Source organism: Aspergillus ibericus (assembly GCF_003184845.1).
Source record: "Aspergillus ibericus CBS 121593 unplaced genomic scaffold BO80scaffold_9, whole genome shotgun sequence".
In the NCBI taxonomy this organism is placed as follows: Eukaryota; Fungi; Ascomycota; class Eurotiomycetes; order Eurotiales; family Aspergillaceae; genus Aspergillus; species Aspergillus ibericus.
Genome location: NW_020292107.1, coordinates 137,409 through 151,729, shown reverse-complemented (window position 1 = coordinate 151,729; position 14,321 = coordinate 137,409). Strand labels below are relative to the sequence as shown.

The window sequence follows — 14,321 nt, the reverse complement described above, 5'->3', positions numbered from 1 at the left end:
CCGGAGTTATACGTCTTTCCCTCAGTCCTCATCTATAAACCCTGTGGTTGATCCCACGCAAAGCCAGTGGGACTTATCTTACCGAAGACTCATATCTCGATAATGACCTTCTCATAGATTCCTGAGTCTTTTGCCTCGACCACGAACATGGCAAGGCTTCCGCATAGGTTGGATAAATTGGGTTGAAACCATATGATGCAGTCAGTATGATACCTCGCAACATCTCATATAGGAGAAACGAGGTCGGTGGAGATGTCGAACGGGTCGAAGTCACAAGCCCTCAAAAGGGCAGCAACCCATCTTATTAAACTGTCCCTGAGATTGTTAGGGGCAAATGGGCTCGACTACTCCGCCAGCAGAAAACCGAGCTCTGATTGAGGTTGATGAGATTCGTCTTTCTAGGCGCCATGAGGGGCCTAATATACGGCAAGCCAGGCCACCCGCAGCCGGGCGTTCTGGACCGTTCCGTAGTATCTTGGGGGACCATCCGTACGATCGTATGGAAACTTCAGTAGGGATCATGGGTTACTCCTACTGAACGGGGTGCAACGCGTCCTCAGGGCTAGGCTCCGAGGGCTCTGCCGGGGCCGTAGGGAGGGATCAAGTTACCGCGGAACAAGAGGGCCTCAGGCAGCGTAGGAACATTCCGCGCAACAGGAGTCTCTATGCCATGATAAGCGGCGATGATCCTTTCCTAAAAACACACATCACTATCTGTCATGTCGATCGACCATCAGAGGTCAAGATGGTGGCTTACTTTACCTCGGCGTATCCGATACGCCACTGTTTCCGTTGTTGTACTCAGAACAACCATTCCATTGGTGTCTTTGATAGTTTATGTTCTATAAGGAACAGGGTCTAATTGGGGTAGATGCCATTGGTAATAGGGATCTTGATCGTAGCAGACAGTGAGTTGTTATGTTCTGTTGTTAGTTATACCGTAGTGTGATCAAATTAGGTAGCCTGCATGCGAAAACAGCTAAGTCAGAGTCAATTCGCTGGAGAGTCATCAACACTTGTTGTTGATTACTGTGGTTTTGGGCAACGTGTGGTTCTTCTGTGTCATTGATGTCTTGTCGACAAGGTTCGTTTGGCGCTCGATGAGCTTTGGCGATATTCGTAGCGGATGTGCTGTATTTCACCCGCACTACTTCTTAATTCGATCCCGTGAATTTCCAAGGTAGCTTGTCAAATCCATAATTCTCCACGGTTAGTCATCAGACGACAATGCTGGCAATATCCCGATAACCAGTCCTCTAGCCAGTCTCCTTGCACAGCCTCCCAACGCATTCCGTCATAATGTCCAGAATGCGTGATCTCGGTGAAGTGCAAAGTATTGAACAAGGACATCAGCATCGGTCACTTGTTGGTCGAGGTCTGAAAAAGTCTCCATATCGTGAGACATGATCTGGGCTGTCATAGACATCCATAATGGGTCAAGTTTCTCCCCGAATATGCACCGCTCCGTCAGAATCGCGTCTCTCTTCTTAATCAAAGCTGGTGATATTCGTTTCTGCTTTACCATTTTTAGAGGGATCTCTCTGCACAGAACACGTCTGAAATATAGCATTGAACGGAGGCTTGTCCCACCGAACTCTTTCTTTGAGATATATGAAGCACTTCGGTCGGCTGAATACCTTATACGATCCTCCCGTTGGATTCGAGCTCGTAGCCGGACATGGCATGGTATAATGATAGCGCCGTGATGAATGGGCCAAGGTAAGAGTGAATCGAATATCTTGGGCGTACTAATGAGCAGCCAATAAAATTGGGCTTGGATTTGAGTGGAAGGGTATCAGTGGATACAGGTGAAGCTCTCAGAGATCCATGGGACCGAGTTGGGAGCTGTGTACTTGCAACGTACGTGTAGGTTTCTATATGGATAGCAACGGTCAGAGAAAAGGCCTAAGCCAAAAGAAAAGTGCCATACCAATCTTCGATTGATGGTGTCCGTTGGTTAAAAGGCTGCGGTCAATCTCGTCAAGCACAGGCGACTGCTTTGAGATGTGGAATTGTGCGCCACTGCCATTGTCGTACAACGTAGTAGGGACTGTATGCGGGTCACATGATGCCTCGCGCCTTTGCTGGACGCAATAATATGACAAGAAACAAGAAGAGGGGAAGTATGATATCTTATGTAGCCTCTTTTCGCACACAGAAGAATGGAGAGTTCCTTCTCGAGGCTGGCACCCTCCCTATGAAATCATACGATGCAGTCAGTCTGTGCAACTACCGGGTTTCGAGTGGTGAGTGTTGTATGGATTTGGTGGAACTTGGCGATAGCAAATGAGTGAGGATGGTATCAATCTTACAGTGCTACGTAGTATGAGTTCAATCCCCATGTATGGATCCATGATTCACAGGACCGTATGTGATTAACAGAAAAATAAAACCCCGCCCCTCAGCTTCAGTCCCCGTCCTACCTATACATCCCAAGCCACCCTACAATACACACCCTAGCCGTCACTTACAGGTACGTTCTCTTACCATAATATCACTACTGGGTTGATCTAATAATCATTAACATCTTCCCTAGACAGTTCACTTGGTGCTCCATTCACAAGGCCTACAAGAGGCTCAGCTGCACTGCGGAGAATGGTTCTACATGCGTTAGACTACCTATCCAGTGCTTCCCAAGACCGGACTTAATTCTCATGGATGTATGCCTCCCTATCTCTATTGAACAGTAAAGACAAGAAGCGAGAGTTGACAGTGAAGGCCATGATGCCCATCATGAGCGGGCACAAAGTTCCCATATTCTCCGTGTGCAACCGCCTTTCACCACTGATGCAAAGCTCCAATACACGGCTATTATCGAGATCCTCTGGTGGAAAGATATCAGAACCGTAACCGTAAGCGAGGCGCAGAGGTTATGATATAGTGATTCCAGTCCGAACCCGATTAGAATCGATTTTGAGCAGTCAGCTGAGGTTTTGGACAAGATAGCGGGGGTAGCGGTCGAGTCATTAGATATTCATGAACTATAGTTCCGAGGGAAAGAGATCAGGATGTGCATGGAATACCTAGAGATTCAATGTTGGAAACGAGCATTGCATACTGTGGATCCTCACTCACAGTAATTACGCTAAAATTACCCCATACCCCATAGATAGTCTGCCGTCATGCGGGGGGAGCGGGTCTAACTTTACTCTTCCCAGTTCCCACAATCCACTGCGGAGCATTGACCCTACCAACCTACCTGACTTCAATCGTCGAACTTGAGCTTGCCAGGTCTGGTTGACAGTCTCCTGCCCAGGTACAATCCTTCGAACCAGGTGCCTGGCGGATCTTCCCAAGGAAACCCCACCGCCAAACCAAACCCGAGTTGTCTGGATGACGAGCGTCATCCAAGATCCACCAGGGAATCGAAGCACATCCCTGGAAACGAACACAGTTCCTCTGACCACCGGTCCCCAATTTTCCAGATAATATTTCTCGAAAACCACGTCCCGGGATATTTATATTGGCCTCAGCCGAGTGGCCGGCTTCCCAGCTTGGTCAACCCACTCGCAGCACTGAGACTGGGACATTCTTCCCTGCGCAGCCAAGTAAAAACTACATCCTCCAGGTTTGTGCGATCAACTTACAGGTACCTAAATACATGCTATCAGTTGAGATGCAGGATACCACCCGTGCTATAGTTCTGAACTGAAAACTTTAGGCTGCCCAAACTTCACGTCACTATGAGCCGCCCTTTAGCGATGATACCTCGTCCACATATATTGGTCGGCCAGAGCAACCAGGACTCCCATCCTATCATCGGAGATGGCTATAGTTGAGGGGCTTGGAGGAATATGAGCTACAACATTATTTAAGGGACCTAACCCACCCCCTTCTTTCAACACTATTATCGGTCAATTGCCTTTTTCAATATATCTCGCTTGACAGAAATTGCAAGTATCGAAAATGGGTGCTGTCGGACAAATGGATAAGATTACTGGGACTGAAAAGCCATCACTTTTCAAGTTTGCCGACAAAGATGGTTACGCATTAGGTGCTGAACCTCCTCTTGCATCCAACCGCTTGACATACAACACCGATGACGCGTCGACCCTGGAGCGATTCAAGATCCGTGAGCTTTGTGAGGGCTGGCCGCTCCATCGCGATGCCTGCGAGTGGACTGATCTCCGGGAAATATTCGACCCCAATGCGTTTATCAACATTAGCTGGCAGCAGAACTATCGGGACAAAGCTATTGAGACCTGGGCTGAAGGTTGGGCCAAGGGCGAGTTCATCTGCCATCGCGTGCTTGGTCACGCAGTGGATATCAAAGGTGACCGTGCCATCGATAAGATGAAGGTCACGATCTCCTGGCGTTTTGCCGATGAGAATGGAGTCGAGTGGGACAGTGATTGGTATTGCATTTCTTGCCTCATATCTGGCCCTACTAATGCATTGGTTTCATAGTGATTGTCGCTTTGTATTCTTCTTGGGGAAACAGTCCCAGGGATGGAAGATCTTCTGCAATCATCCAATCTACGAGAAGGATAAACTGGTGCCCGTGGACGCGACCCGGCTTCCGACAATCGACCATGAGTCCTTAGCCAAGGAGCCTAAGGGCTACCAGTTTCTGTCCTATGGTATGCGTCGATTAGGGTATCCGATAAAGCAGAACCTTCCTCAATTATTTGGAAAAGAGCGTGATGCCCTATATCAGGAAATGATCGAGTGGATAAATGGTAAGGATATCGATTTTTCTCGAGACAATTTTTGAATGCTTTCATTCGCGTACATAGTTTGGCTTAGCTCGGAACCCATGTCTATAATTTGTCTTTATTCAACGCGTATGGGCATGTATGTTTCAGTCCCGTGAAAATTGTATCAAAATCTCCTCTCCTTTGACTTTTGAGTTGAACCACTCCTTGATCTCGATTCGGTCCTCGACAATCGTCGCTCCCCGGAGCACATCTGACTCGACCACTTTGGAAATAGCCATGGTGACTTCATACATTGCCAGCGACTGGGCAATACATGCTCTAGTACCTTTGCCAAATGCAAAGAAAGCTGTGAGCATTGCATCGTCCGCATTATCCCAGCGCTCAGGGAGGAATCGCTGCGGCTCAGGAAACACAGTGTCATCCTGGTGCAGCTGGAAGGCCGCCACACCGACACTGGTCTCAGCCGGGAAGTAGAAGTTCCGAAACTGCCAACCACCAGCCGGAACCATACGAGGCAATCGAATAGGATTGGCCCATGAGAGTCGGAGGCCTTCCCGGATGACGCCGCGCAGATAAGCACAGGTTGTGGGGTCTTCCTCATTTTCTATGGTCTGCAGAACGGCTTGTCTGAGACGAGCATACCTGCACGCAAACGCTTAGTAAATCCCAACATAGGGCGCTATTGTGACTCACGTTTCTGGTTGCTTTGCCAGGTACCACATGATGGTTGCAGTATTCATTCCGGTCGAGTCGGTTCCTGCAAAGCAGACGTCCTTCACTTCAATTTGTGACTGCGTGGTGGATGTCTTTTCCAAAAGGCGGCTCTGGTAGCTTCCACTCTTTGGCCTTGCGCTCTGAATGAGCTGTCTCGTGTACTGATCCATCAGACCGTGCGATTTCTCCACCATAGTGTTTGTTGACCAGCGCTCGACCATCGCCATGAATAAATCCCCGGTCTTCCCGGGTACAACATTAAAGAAGGCCCCGACACCGACATAGGAGTCCACAAATGGTGAAGCCGACATCGACTCTGCCTTCTCCGTGATGGCTCCATATCTCTCGTGAAAGAGATAGGCACTCACGGCGTCAATCGCCATGGCGCGTGTCGCATTCAGCACATTGACCGGTTTGCCAGTGTGTGCCTCAGCCTGTAATCTGCTCACAAAGTCGTCAAAAACGTCGCCCAATGCTTTTTGAGAATTTCGGATTGAAGCAGTAGAGAACAGGGGCGCGACAGCCTTGGCCCGCGTCGCTCGCTCAGGCAATGTCAAAGTGGAGAATATCGTTGTGTGTCCATCGATATCAAATTTGGAATATGCTGCCGTCTTGGGGAAGCCTCCGCGAGCAATGTAGATTGGCTCCAGCGCATCTTTATCGGCAATGTCAACATCGTTGGGGGCGACTCGTAAAACGGGTCCGTATCTCCGGTGCAATTCATAGACGACAGTGCATTCATCACCAACATACGTGTGGTACGCCAGCCATAGCGAGGTGCAGGCGGCGATCTTAGGTCCAGGTACTGACGATAAAGGATGAAGGTAGATGCGATAGAAGCATCTTAAAAGAATGACACTGGCAACTGCGACGGCCGCCAACAACAGCGGCTGGGCTGACACCCCTTGTAAGATCTCAATGCCAGTCATGACGAATGCAAACAATAAGCCCTCGTGTCGTATAGGGGCTGATTGCCTGGCAGGTTATATAGCCATTATCTCGATGATACCCCGCTAGTTAACCCGCTTGGAGTCGCAGATGAGTCATTCCCCGATCGTGCTGTTGGACCCTTAGTCAGAAAGAACCACGAATGAAGGCACTTCGGACGGTCCGAAAAAGCAACGAGGTGATCCTCTTGATAGGTCAGACGCCCCTTGCTGAAGATGCGCAGTCTGCCAATCGCTCTGCCCCGAAACGATATGCCACGGTCGATCCGCTGATAAGCACTTGCTTGGCGGCTTGAGCTGCAGAGCCAGCGTGCACGATGCGTCCTCTCAACGAGGCTTATCATGCTGCACTACCTGGATTATATAGCAGGCAGATTGTCAGTCCTGGTCTGCTTTGGGTTCTCCACGCACAGATATTACTCCTGGCACCATGTCTGAGACGCCCAAAGATGTCTTCGGCCAAGGGGCTGAGGAAGACCTCACGCTTGAGCACTTGGGGTACCAGCAAGGTATGGCCATCCCTCCGATGGATAGTGTTTTTGACTGATGTTGTACCTGTCTAGAATTCAAGCGATCGTTTGGCCTCCTGGACATGATAGGCTTCAGTTTCAGTATCGTGACCTGGTTGTGTACATCATCCCTATTGCGAGAGAACGGTTACTGACGTTTGCGGAATCAGCTGGAGCGCACTGAGCGGCGTATTCATCGTTGGAGTGGATGCTGGTGGCCCACCAGTGATGCTCTTCGGATGGATTGGCGTGTGTGCTCTTACCTTTGCGGTTGCCCTGTCCATGGCGGAATGGTGCTCACGATGGCCCGTAGCTGGAGGGCAGTATTCGTGGGTGTTTCTGCTGGCGCCACCAAAAATCGCTCGACAGATGTCGTACATTACTGGATGGTTCATGTTAATGGGTAAGCAATGTTTAGCTCCGAGTGTTGGCTAGTGCTCAGTCAAACTAGGTATCCTTGCCATGGGCTCTGCGAACAACTCGTTCGCCGCGAATTTCATCCTCGGACAAGCAAATCTGGTAAATCCTGAGTACGTGGTTGAGCGTTGGCATACCGTCCTGGTTACTTACGCAGTCGCGATCTGGGCTCTCATGATCAATCTGTTTATGCCTCACCTGCTCAACCGTCTATCCCGGGCGATCCTACTATGGAATGTTTGCTCGTTCGTCATTATAGTCATAGTTCTGCTGGCAACAAAAAAGGATAAGCAAGATGCGGCGTTCGTGTTCCAGGACTTCCAAAACACGACCGGTTTTGGATCCGCGATGGCAACGATGGTCGGAATCCTACAGAGCTTCTTTGGCATGTGTTGTTACGATACGCCAAGCCACATGACAGAAGAGATGACACACGCCTCTCGAGACGCGCCCAAGGCCATGATCATGTCCGTGGGCATGGGAGCTGTGACGGGTTTTGTTTTCCTGTTGGCACTCTGCTTCTGCATTGGCGACATAACCTCCACTGCAAACTCCAGCACAGGGGTTCCCGTGATCCAAATCTTCTACGATTCGACCCAGAGCAAGGTGGGCGCTTGTTTCATGGCCAGTATGATGACTGTGATTATGATAGTTTCTGGGGTGAGTCTTGTTGCGGAAGGATCTCGAGCACTGTTTGCATTTGCGCGAGACCGGGGGATGCCGTTCTCTGGGGTTCTGTCTCACGTGGAGAAGAGAAAGAAGATTCCAATCTATGCGATCTTGTTCACTGTCGTGGTCCAGATGGCGTTCAACTCCATCTACTTTGGTACCGTCACTGGGTTCAATACGGTCGTGTCTATTGCGACCACTGGATTCTGTGAGTAATCCACCGAGCCTTGGGGTGGAAAACAACGCTGACTGCTCCATAGATGTCTCGTACGGGCTGGTCCTTCTTGCTCGACTACTGGGATACTTCTTTGGCCATGACATCGCGCCAGTCGACAGTCCTTACTCCCTCCCGTTGCCGATATCGCTCGGCCTGCATGGTCTGGGCTTTCTGTTCCTGTTCTTTGCGTTCATCACCTTCAATTTCCCATCGGATGCCCCGGTCACCCCGGATTCAATGAACTACACGAGTGCAGCAATTGGGTTGGTCGCGTTGCTGAGCATCTTTACGTGGTTCACCACCGCCCGAAAGCAATTCAAGGGCCCGAGTGATGTCCAAGGCTTAGTTTTAGATGGAGTTGAACATCCAGGAGTAGGGGAAGCGAGCGCGGGGTTGTCTGAGAAAGGAAACCTAAGTTCTTGAGCGCTGTAGTTGGCTTGTCCTAGTGCCATTCAGACTTCTGTATCCCTGATGTGAACGCGTGTAATCATACCTGTGATTAGGCTGCGATCTGCAATCCTACGCATTATGCCATAATCCAATAGACTGACGTGAATTAAGCTTATTTCACCGTCAGGGTCCTATTTCTCATTGCTGGATCTAAACATCTTAATCCCTCAGCGACACCTACTATGTAGCCTGTACGACCTTCATCCTAATCATCCCTTATGCAACCTCCCCCGATACCCATAAACCAAGCTACTCAGGCCGATCACGGAACCACCCCGAAAATATATATCGGCACACAAACCACCCATCCCACCATGTACATCTACACATAACGAATAAAGCATATCTCAACCCAATTCTACACAACACACACTACTCCATACAGGCGTACACACAATCCAACCCACCATCTCATTCAACCTCATCCAAATCCGCATAGCCATAAGAAATCCCAAACCCCACTACGTCATCCACATCTCGAAACCCGCCCCCTAATATAGATAGCCTAGATACTAAGTACTAACGGAACGTGACTACTGACTACTGACTGAATACTCCATCTCGAAACTCGAAACTGAACCCAGCACGAACCCACTTCTCCAATTGCCTAGCGCATAAGGCAAGTAGTGTCAAGCAGGCACCCGTCATTCCATCTCTGACTCTTAACTATTATGGAGTAGGGCCTCTAGCTAGAGTAGGTAAGTGATATTCCTAATATCCCTCATTTCTGTCCCAAACAGTAAGCAGTAATTGGTGATCTTATTCCTATCCTAATCGTAGGAATTAAGACTATTCACGGAGTACACCCAGAACATACTACCTACGTAGCTAGCTACCTACCTACCTATACTCAAATTTTCTCCCTCAAACTCAACCCTCTCCAATCCCCAATACGACATACGAAGCGATGCGACCGCCAAAACCTCTGACTCAACCACCACCACAACCACCCACCCCCCTCCATAAATCCAATCCAATCCAATCCAACCAACCCATCCAGAAAAGTGAAAGCACTACGGCTCGGCAAAACTCCCCGCCCCGCTTACTAACGCCACCCAGCCTCATCAATCCAAGCCAAGCCAGCCCCAAGCCAAGCCAAGAGGACTAACTAACTACTTGCCTAGAGTCTTACTGGTACACAGTACTATGATAGTCTGGTACGGAATAAAGAATGGAATAATGAGGATAGGTACGCAGCAGTGACTGGTTAGTGAACTTTCCTCGGTCGGCTCGGGAAACCGACCCGACCGGCCTAAATCGGGACTGGTGAGACCAGTGAGTGCCCTGCGTTGGGATTGGCGGGTCAAGAGGGAGGAGAAAAATTTTTCTTTCCTGGCGGACGGGTAACGACGGGGTATCTAGGTGTTTGACGCGTGGGATGAAAGTTCAACCTGGTATTCCGTATAGTGCACTGTATGGAGTACAGGGGTATTTTGTTGGTTAGTGACGGGGTTGAATTGGGTGTGATTTCATTCTTATGTTATAGGTTGTTGGTAGATGGAGATAGTTGAGGAATGATGACTTGTGATGTAAGTAGCAGTTATCTTGCACTAATGGGTCCATTCAACATGAATCAACCCGAAAAGTCTGTCTCACTTTGAGGGGTTAAATCTCCGGGTGATGGCGCGTGGCCTGTACTTGATAATTTGGTACACTGTACAGACTTCGGAGTACGGATCTTGTTCAGTCTGCTTCTGGGGGAGCACACGACAGACACGCGACGGGAAACGTTGCCTAGCTTTGCTTTGCTTTCAGTTTCCCGACTCCGTTGGAGTCGCGGGTTCCGAAGTTTCCTTTCCCTGGTGGGTCGGGCGGATTGAAGGTGGATCGGAGTGCGAGATCCACAGGGGCGATGGACTTAGGGCAAGTGGTAGCGTGAGGATGCTTTGGTATGGACATTGTAGCTGTGTAGGTGGTATGAAAGAAAGAAGACAGAAAGGAGTACAGTGTAGACTGTAGAGGGATGTTCTTAGGCGGCAGGGGTAATTGTTTAATGCAGGGTGACTTAGTGGCAATCGCTGATTGAGTGAGATCGAATGGCCTGAGCCGGGCGAAGTTTAGTATATTAATTACGGTGGAAGGGCCCTTGATAACAGACGCTGGTATCACCCTCAGGGACCAAGCTGGCTGACATCCTGTACAGGTTCTAGAATGCAGGTTTGGCATTCTTTGGCGACTGGCATAGATAATAGGTACACTCCGTACCTGAGACCTGGAGACGCACTGGCTGGCCCAGAACAGGTAGATACTCCGGGGAATTGGCTGCAATCTAACGGCTCCTGCGCTAAGGGGTTCGTATCATGCAACGATTGCATCTCAGAGATATGGCTATGAGGCCTTATCTGCCTTGCATAGCGTCCAATCAGGACGCGTCCATGGTCAGCTGTGCGATCGAAACAATGCCCATTCTCACATGCCAGCTTGGCTTCTCGACTTCTATCGGGGCAGAGATGCTTAGCTGAAGCTTCGCGGCCCGGCAGACACATGGCGGAACTTTGTGATAGCGATCAGAGGCGGCGATCACCGCTCCCTGTCAGCCCAAAGTACGAATCTTCGTAGGTTTCCGAAGGCGCGGGGTACTGCGGAAGTCTGGGGAAGATAGCTGTTGTCATCGTGGTCGATGGTGCTGCGTGGGGGAAATGGGGTGGTTTCCATGTCGAAGTGAGCCCCCTACAGATACATCAACGAGCAGTCATGTCATAATTATTGCGTGGTCCAACGCAAGCAACTAGTTTGATGATCACGGGGGTTCCGTAGGGTATCATCGGGAATGCGCAATGAGACAATGGTGGCAAGACAGTAAGCAGGGCACCGATTAAACTTCCTCCTTCGGCGTTGACCGATCGTGAGTGATATCAGCACACATGAGACCCTCAATGAATTGTCCGGGGTGAAGATTATCAGCACCATGAGATAGGAGGCGACACTATCAGCCCCGGAGGTCAGCTTGGGGCCAGGCACTGCAGTAGGCCGTACAAACCGAAATACCTAACGAACCGAGGTGTTATCATTATCAAATCTCTCAGGGTTACAGGCGGGCGCTGTGCCTATCACCAGTCAAAGTCTTATCAGCGTGGGTTCCATCGCCACCCGGCCCACCCGGTCCTGGCAGGGTGAGTGGCCCAATCAGAAACGCCTCGCAGTTAATTTCTGCGATCTATGTGGTGCTTAACCATGTGCCCAGAGTCCCATCCCTCCAATGAGGACGGGCGGTGTTGGAGCAGCCGGGTGGTGATTGGCGCAGACATAAGCTTGTGCGCACTAGGGCTCGACTAAGCGCAGCCCGCCAAGTGGAGCCCGCAGTTTTTTCTCGAAACAAGAACAGCGACGGGAGTCCATCAGGGCTGGGTGCTCCGGCGGAACACGCGACAGGAGCCCATGGGAAGCTGTTACGCGGTCGCGGCGGCGTTTCTCCGTCGGCGCAGAAGCGATCAATCACCGTGCCTGATGCTCGTTCGGATCTCGTGGGGTGGGCCTCGTCACGGTGGGTGTGGAAGAAATTATCCTGGCCGCCAAACACATATTAGGAGCTCTCCTCCCACGCTCTCTTGCAGAGAAAGAAAGAAAGAAAAAAGAAAGATGTGGTTCCCGTCTCCTCCTCTTTCTTCCTTTTCCCTTCCCCCTTGAACTATACTTGGTACCTGAGCTTTTAGCTCTCGTATTCAAGAGTTCCCACTAGACTTTTTCCAAAGTCGCCTCACTTCCTGGCCCGGGATCCCCCTCCCCCACGCCAGCACCCTTCAAACTCGCGCCGTTGAGATATACGCGTGGTTTACCAATCCCATCCCTTCACCATGTTCGGAGGAGCCGAGACCGATCTCGAAAAAGCCCCCCAGGTGGGCAAGACGCCCATGGACGACACCAGCGATGGCGCCGTTCCCGGGGAGAGTTTCATGTACGGCAATTCGCTGTACGCAAAGCTGCAACGGTTGGCGGGGAAGCTCAACATTGAGCAGCGAGGTGTCGAACGTGTGCCGGAAAACGAACGGAACGACACGTCGTACTTCAATATCAGCAGCATGGTGTGTTTTTAACTCTCGTTGCTTTGCGTCTGGTGCTCCCAAGACCGCCCTCCCAAACTGACCCATCGCAGTGGCTGGCGGCCAACATGGTGGTTAGTTCGTTCGCTATCGGTGTGCTTGGATACGGAACTTTCTCCCTCGGCTTTGTCGATGCCATCCTCGTCTGCTTGTTCTTCAACCTGCTGGGTGTCTTGACTGTCTGCTGGTTCTCGTGCTTTGGTCCTGCCTTTGGTCTGCGCCAAATGGTCCTCACCCGGTTCTGGTTCGGTTGGTATCCTACCAAGTTCAGTAAGTATCCCTGTCGTCGATGCGAGTCTCGTCCCCACTAGGTGCTCATACTTTCGTGTTAGTTGCCATCCTGAACGTTCTGTCGTGTCTGGGTTGGTCCGCTGCCAACTCCATCGTCGGTGCTCAGCTTCTCAATGCCGTGAACAGCGACGTGCCTGGTTTTGCAGGAATTCTGATCATTGCCATTTGCACCCTCTTCGTCACCTTTGCCGGATACAAGGTGGTCCACTTGTACGAGTTCTACAGTTGGATCCCCACCTTCATCGTCTTCATGATCGTTCTGGGAATGTTCGCCCACTCCGGAGATTTCAGGAACCTTCCCATGGGCGTTGGACAGTCTGAGGTCGGCTCGGTCCTGGCTTACGGCGCGACTGTTTATGGTTTCGCTACTGGCTGGACCAGTTACGCTGCCGATTACACTGTCTACCAGCCCTCCGACCGCAGCCGTCTCAAGATCTTCTTTGCGGCTTGGTCCGGATTGATCGTCCCTCTCCTGTTCACCCAGTTCCTGGGTATCGCCGTTATGACTGCGACTTCCATCAATGGCGGCGACAACAAGTATGCACTTGGTTACAACCAGTCTGGCAACGGAGGCCTGCTGGGCGCCGTTCTGGACCCGCTCGGTGGTTTCGGCAAGTTCTGCCTGGTGATCCTCTCGCTTTCCATCATTGCCAACAACTGCCCCAACATCTACTCCGTCTCCTTGACCCTCCAGGTCCTGAGTCGCTACTCCCAGCGCGTTCCTCGTTTCATCTGGGTGTTCCTGGCCTCCTGTGTGTCTGTGGCCGTGGCCATTCCCGGTTACTCCCACTTCGAAGAGGTCCTGGAGAACCTGATGGACTTCATCGCCTATTGGCTGGCCATCTACTCCGGTGTCGCTCTCGCTGACCACATTGTCATCCGTCGAGGCTTCTCTGGATACCGCCCGGAAACCTATGATAAGCCCGACAAGCTTCCCTACGGTATTGCCGCTTGCGTCGCCTTTGCCTTCGGTGTCGCCGGTATGGTTGTGGGTATGAGTGAGACATGGTACACCGGTCCCATCGCTAAGAAGGCCGGCAATGGTGATGTCGGTTTCGAACTGGGCCTTGCGTTCTCCGCGGTTGTGTATGCCGTTCTACGACCCATCGAACTGAAAATGCTGGGTCGGTAAATGCGATGATTTTTTCTTTTGAACTGTTATAACAAGGGTATGAATTCGGATACAGATGTTTGGGTTGGGCTTGTTATGTCTTTTTTTCGGAATCGACTGAGAGTGTCGGTTCCGTACCACGGAACCTGGCTGCTTCATGATGTTAGCTGGACTTATGTATATAGATGTAATCATTGATCTTAATATACCATTCCGTGCAGATGCGCCGGAGATGAGATGTGATTGATAGATTGATATTTTCGCGCGTAATATGAACATTCCCCGTGCAGTTGTCAAT

The 14,321-nt window shown here is 50.7% G+C and overlaps 5 protein-coding genes across 5 annotated transcripts; 4 read left to right on the top strand and 1 right to left on the bottom strand.

Annotated features, from left to right (window-relative positions):
* Positions 1-2,068: 2,068 nt before the first annotated feature.
* BO80DRAFT_432684 (uncharacterized protein) lies at positions 2,069-2,690 on the top strand (the record flags this gene model as incomplete). Its single annotated transcript, XM_025720795.1, has 4 exons — positions 2,069-2,246; positions 2,315-2,367; positions 2,406-2,473; positions 2,537-2,690. The coding sequence occupies 4 exons, from the start codon at positions 2,069-2,071 to the stop codon at positions 2,688-2,690; spliced, it is 453 nt and encodes a 150-aa protein (XP_025577761.1).
* Positions 2,691-3,906: 1,216 nt separating this feature from the next.
* Positions 3,907-4,714, top strand: BO80DRAFT_401428 (uncharacterized protein; the record flags this gene model as incomplete). The annotated part of the gene is made up of 2 exons (XM_025717562.1): positions 3,907-4,355; positions 4,408-4,714. The coding sequence occupies 2 exons, from the start codon at positions 3,907-3,909 to the stop codon at positions 4,712-4,714; spliced, it is 756 nt and encodes a 251-aa protein (XP_025577760.1).
* Positions 4,653-6,415, bottom strand: BO80DRAFT_376399 (cytochrome P450). Its single transcript, XM_025716658.1, has 2 exons — positions 5,352-6,415; positions 4,653-5,300 (listed from the first exon to the last, which is right to left on the bottom strand). Exons 1-2 carry the CDS (start codon positions 6,299-6,301, stop codon positions 4,802-4,804), a joined length of 1,449 nt encoding a protein of 482 aa, XP_025577759.1. The 5' UTR covers positions 6,302-6,415; the 3' UTR covers positions 4,653-4,801.
* A 77-nt stretch (positions 6,416-6,492) lies between these two features.
* Positions 6,493-8,598, top strand: BO80DRAFT_401423 (GABA permease). Its single transcript, XM_025717561.1, has 5 exons — positions 6,493-6,828; positions 6,883-6,943; positions 6,999-7,231; positions 7,280-8,122; positions 8,175-8,598. The coding sequence occupies exons 1-5, from the start codon at positions 6,750-6,752 to the stop codon at positions 8,552-8,554; spliced, it is 1,596 nt and encodes a 531-aa protein (XP_025577758.1). The 5' UTR covers positions 6,493-6,749; the 3' UTR covers positions 8,555-8,598.
* Positions 8,599-12,375: 3,777 nt separating this feature from the next.
* BO80DRAFT_401420 (cytosine permease) lies at positions 12,376-14,264 on the top strand (the record flags this gene model as incomplete). The annotated part of the gene is made up of 3 exons (XM_025717560.1): positions 12,376-12,603; positions 12,675-12,891; positions 12,954-14,264. 3 exons carry the CDS (start codon positions 12,376-12,378, stop codon positions 14,042-14,044), a joined length of 1,536 nt encoding a protein of 511 aa, XP_025577757.1. The 3' UTR covers positions 14,045-14,264.
* Positions 14,265-14,321: the final 57 nt, after the last annotated feature.

Excerpts from the sequence above, each read along its gene's own strand:
- BO80DRAFT_376399 (XM_025716658.1), bottom strand. The coding sequence starts at position 6,301 with ATGACTGGCATTGAGATCTTACAAGGGGTGTCAGCCCAGCCGCTGTTG. Across the intron at positions 5,301-5,351 it reads CTGGCAAAGCAACCAGAAAC|GTATGCTCGTCTCAGACAAG; the intron begins GTGAGTCACAAT and ends GTTTGCGTGCAG.
- BO80DRAFT_401423 (XM_025717561.1), top strand. The coding sequence starts at position 6,750 with ATGTCTGAGACGCCCAAAGATGTCTTCGGCCAAGGGGCTGAGGAAGAC. Across the intron at positions 6,829-6,882 it reads GCACTTGGGGTACCAGCAAG|AATTCAAGCGATCGTTTGGC; the intron begins GTATGGCCATCC and ends GTACCTGTCTAG. Across the intron at positions 6,944-6,998 it reads AGTTTCAGTATCGTGACCTG|CTGGAGCGCACTGAGCGGCG; the intron begins GTTGTGTACATC and ends TTGCGGAATCAG.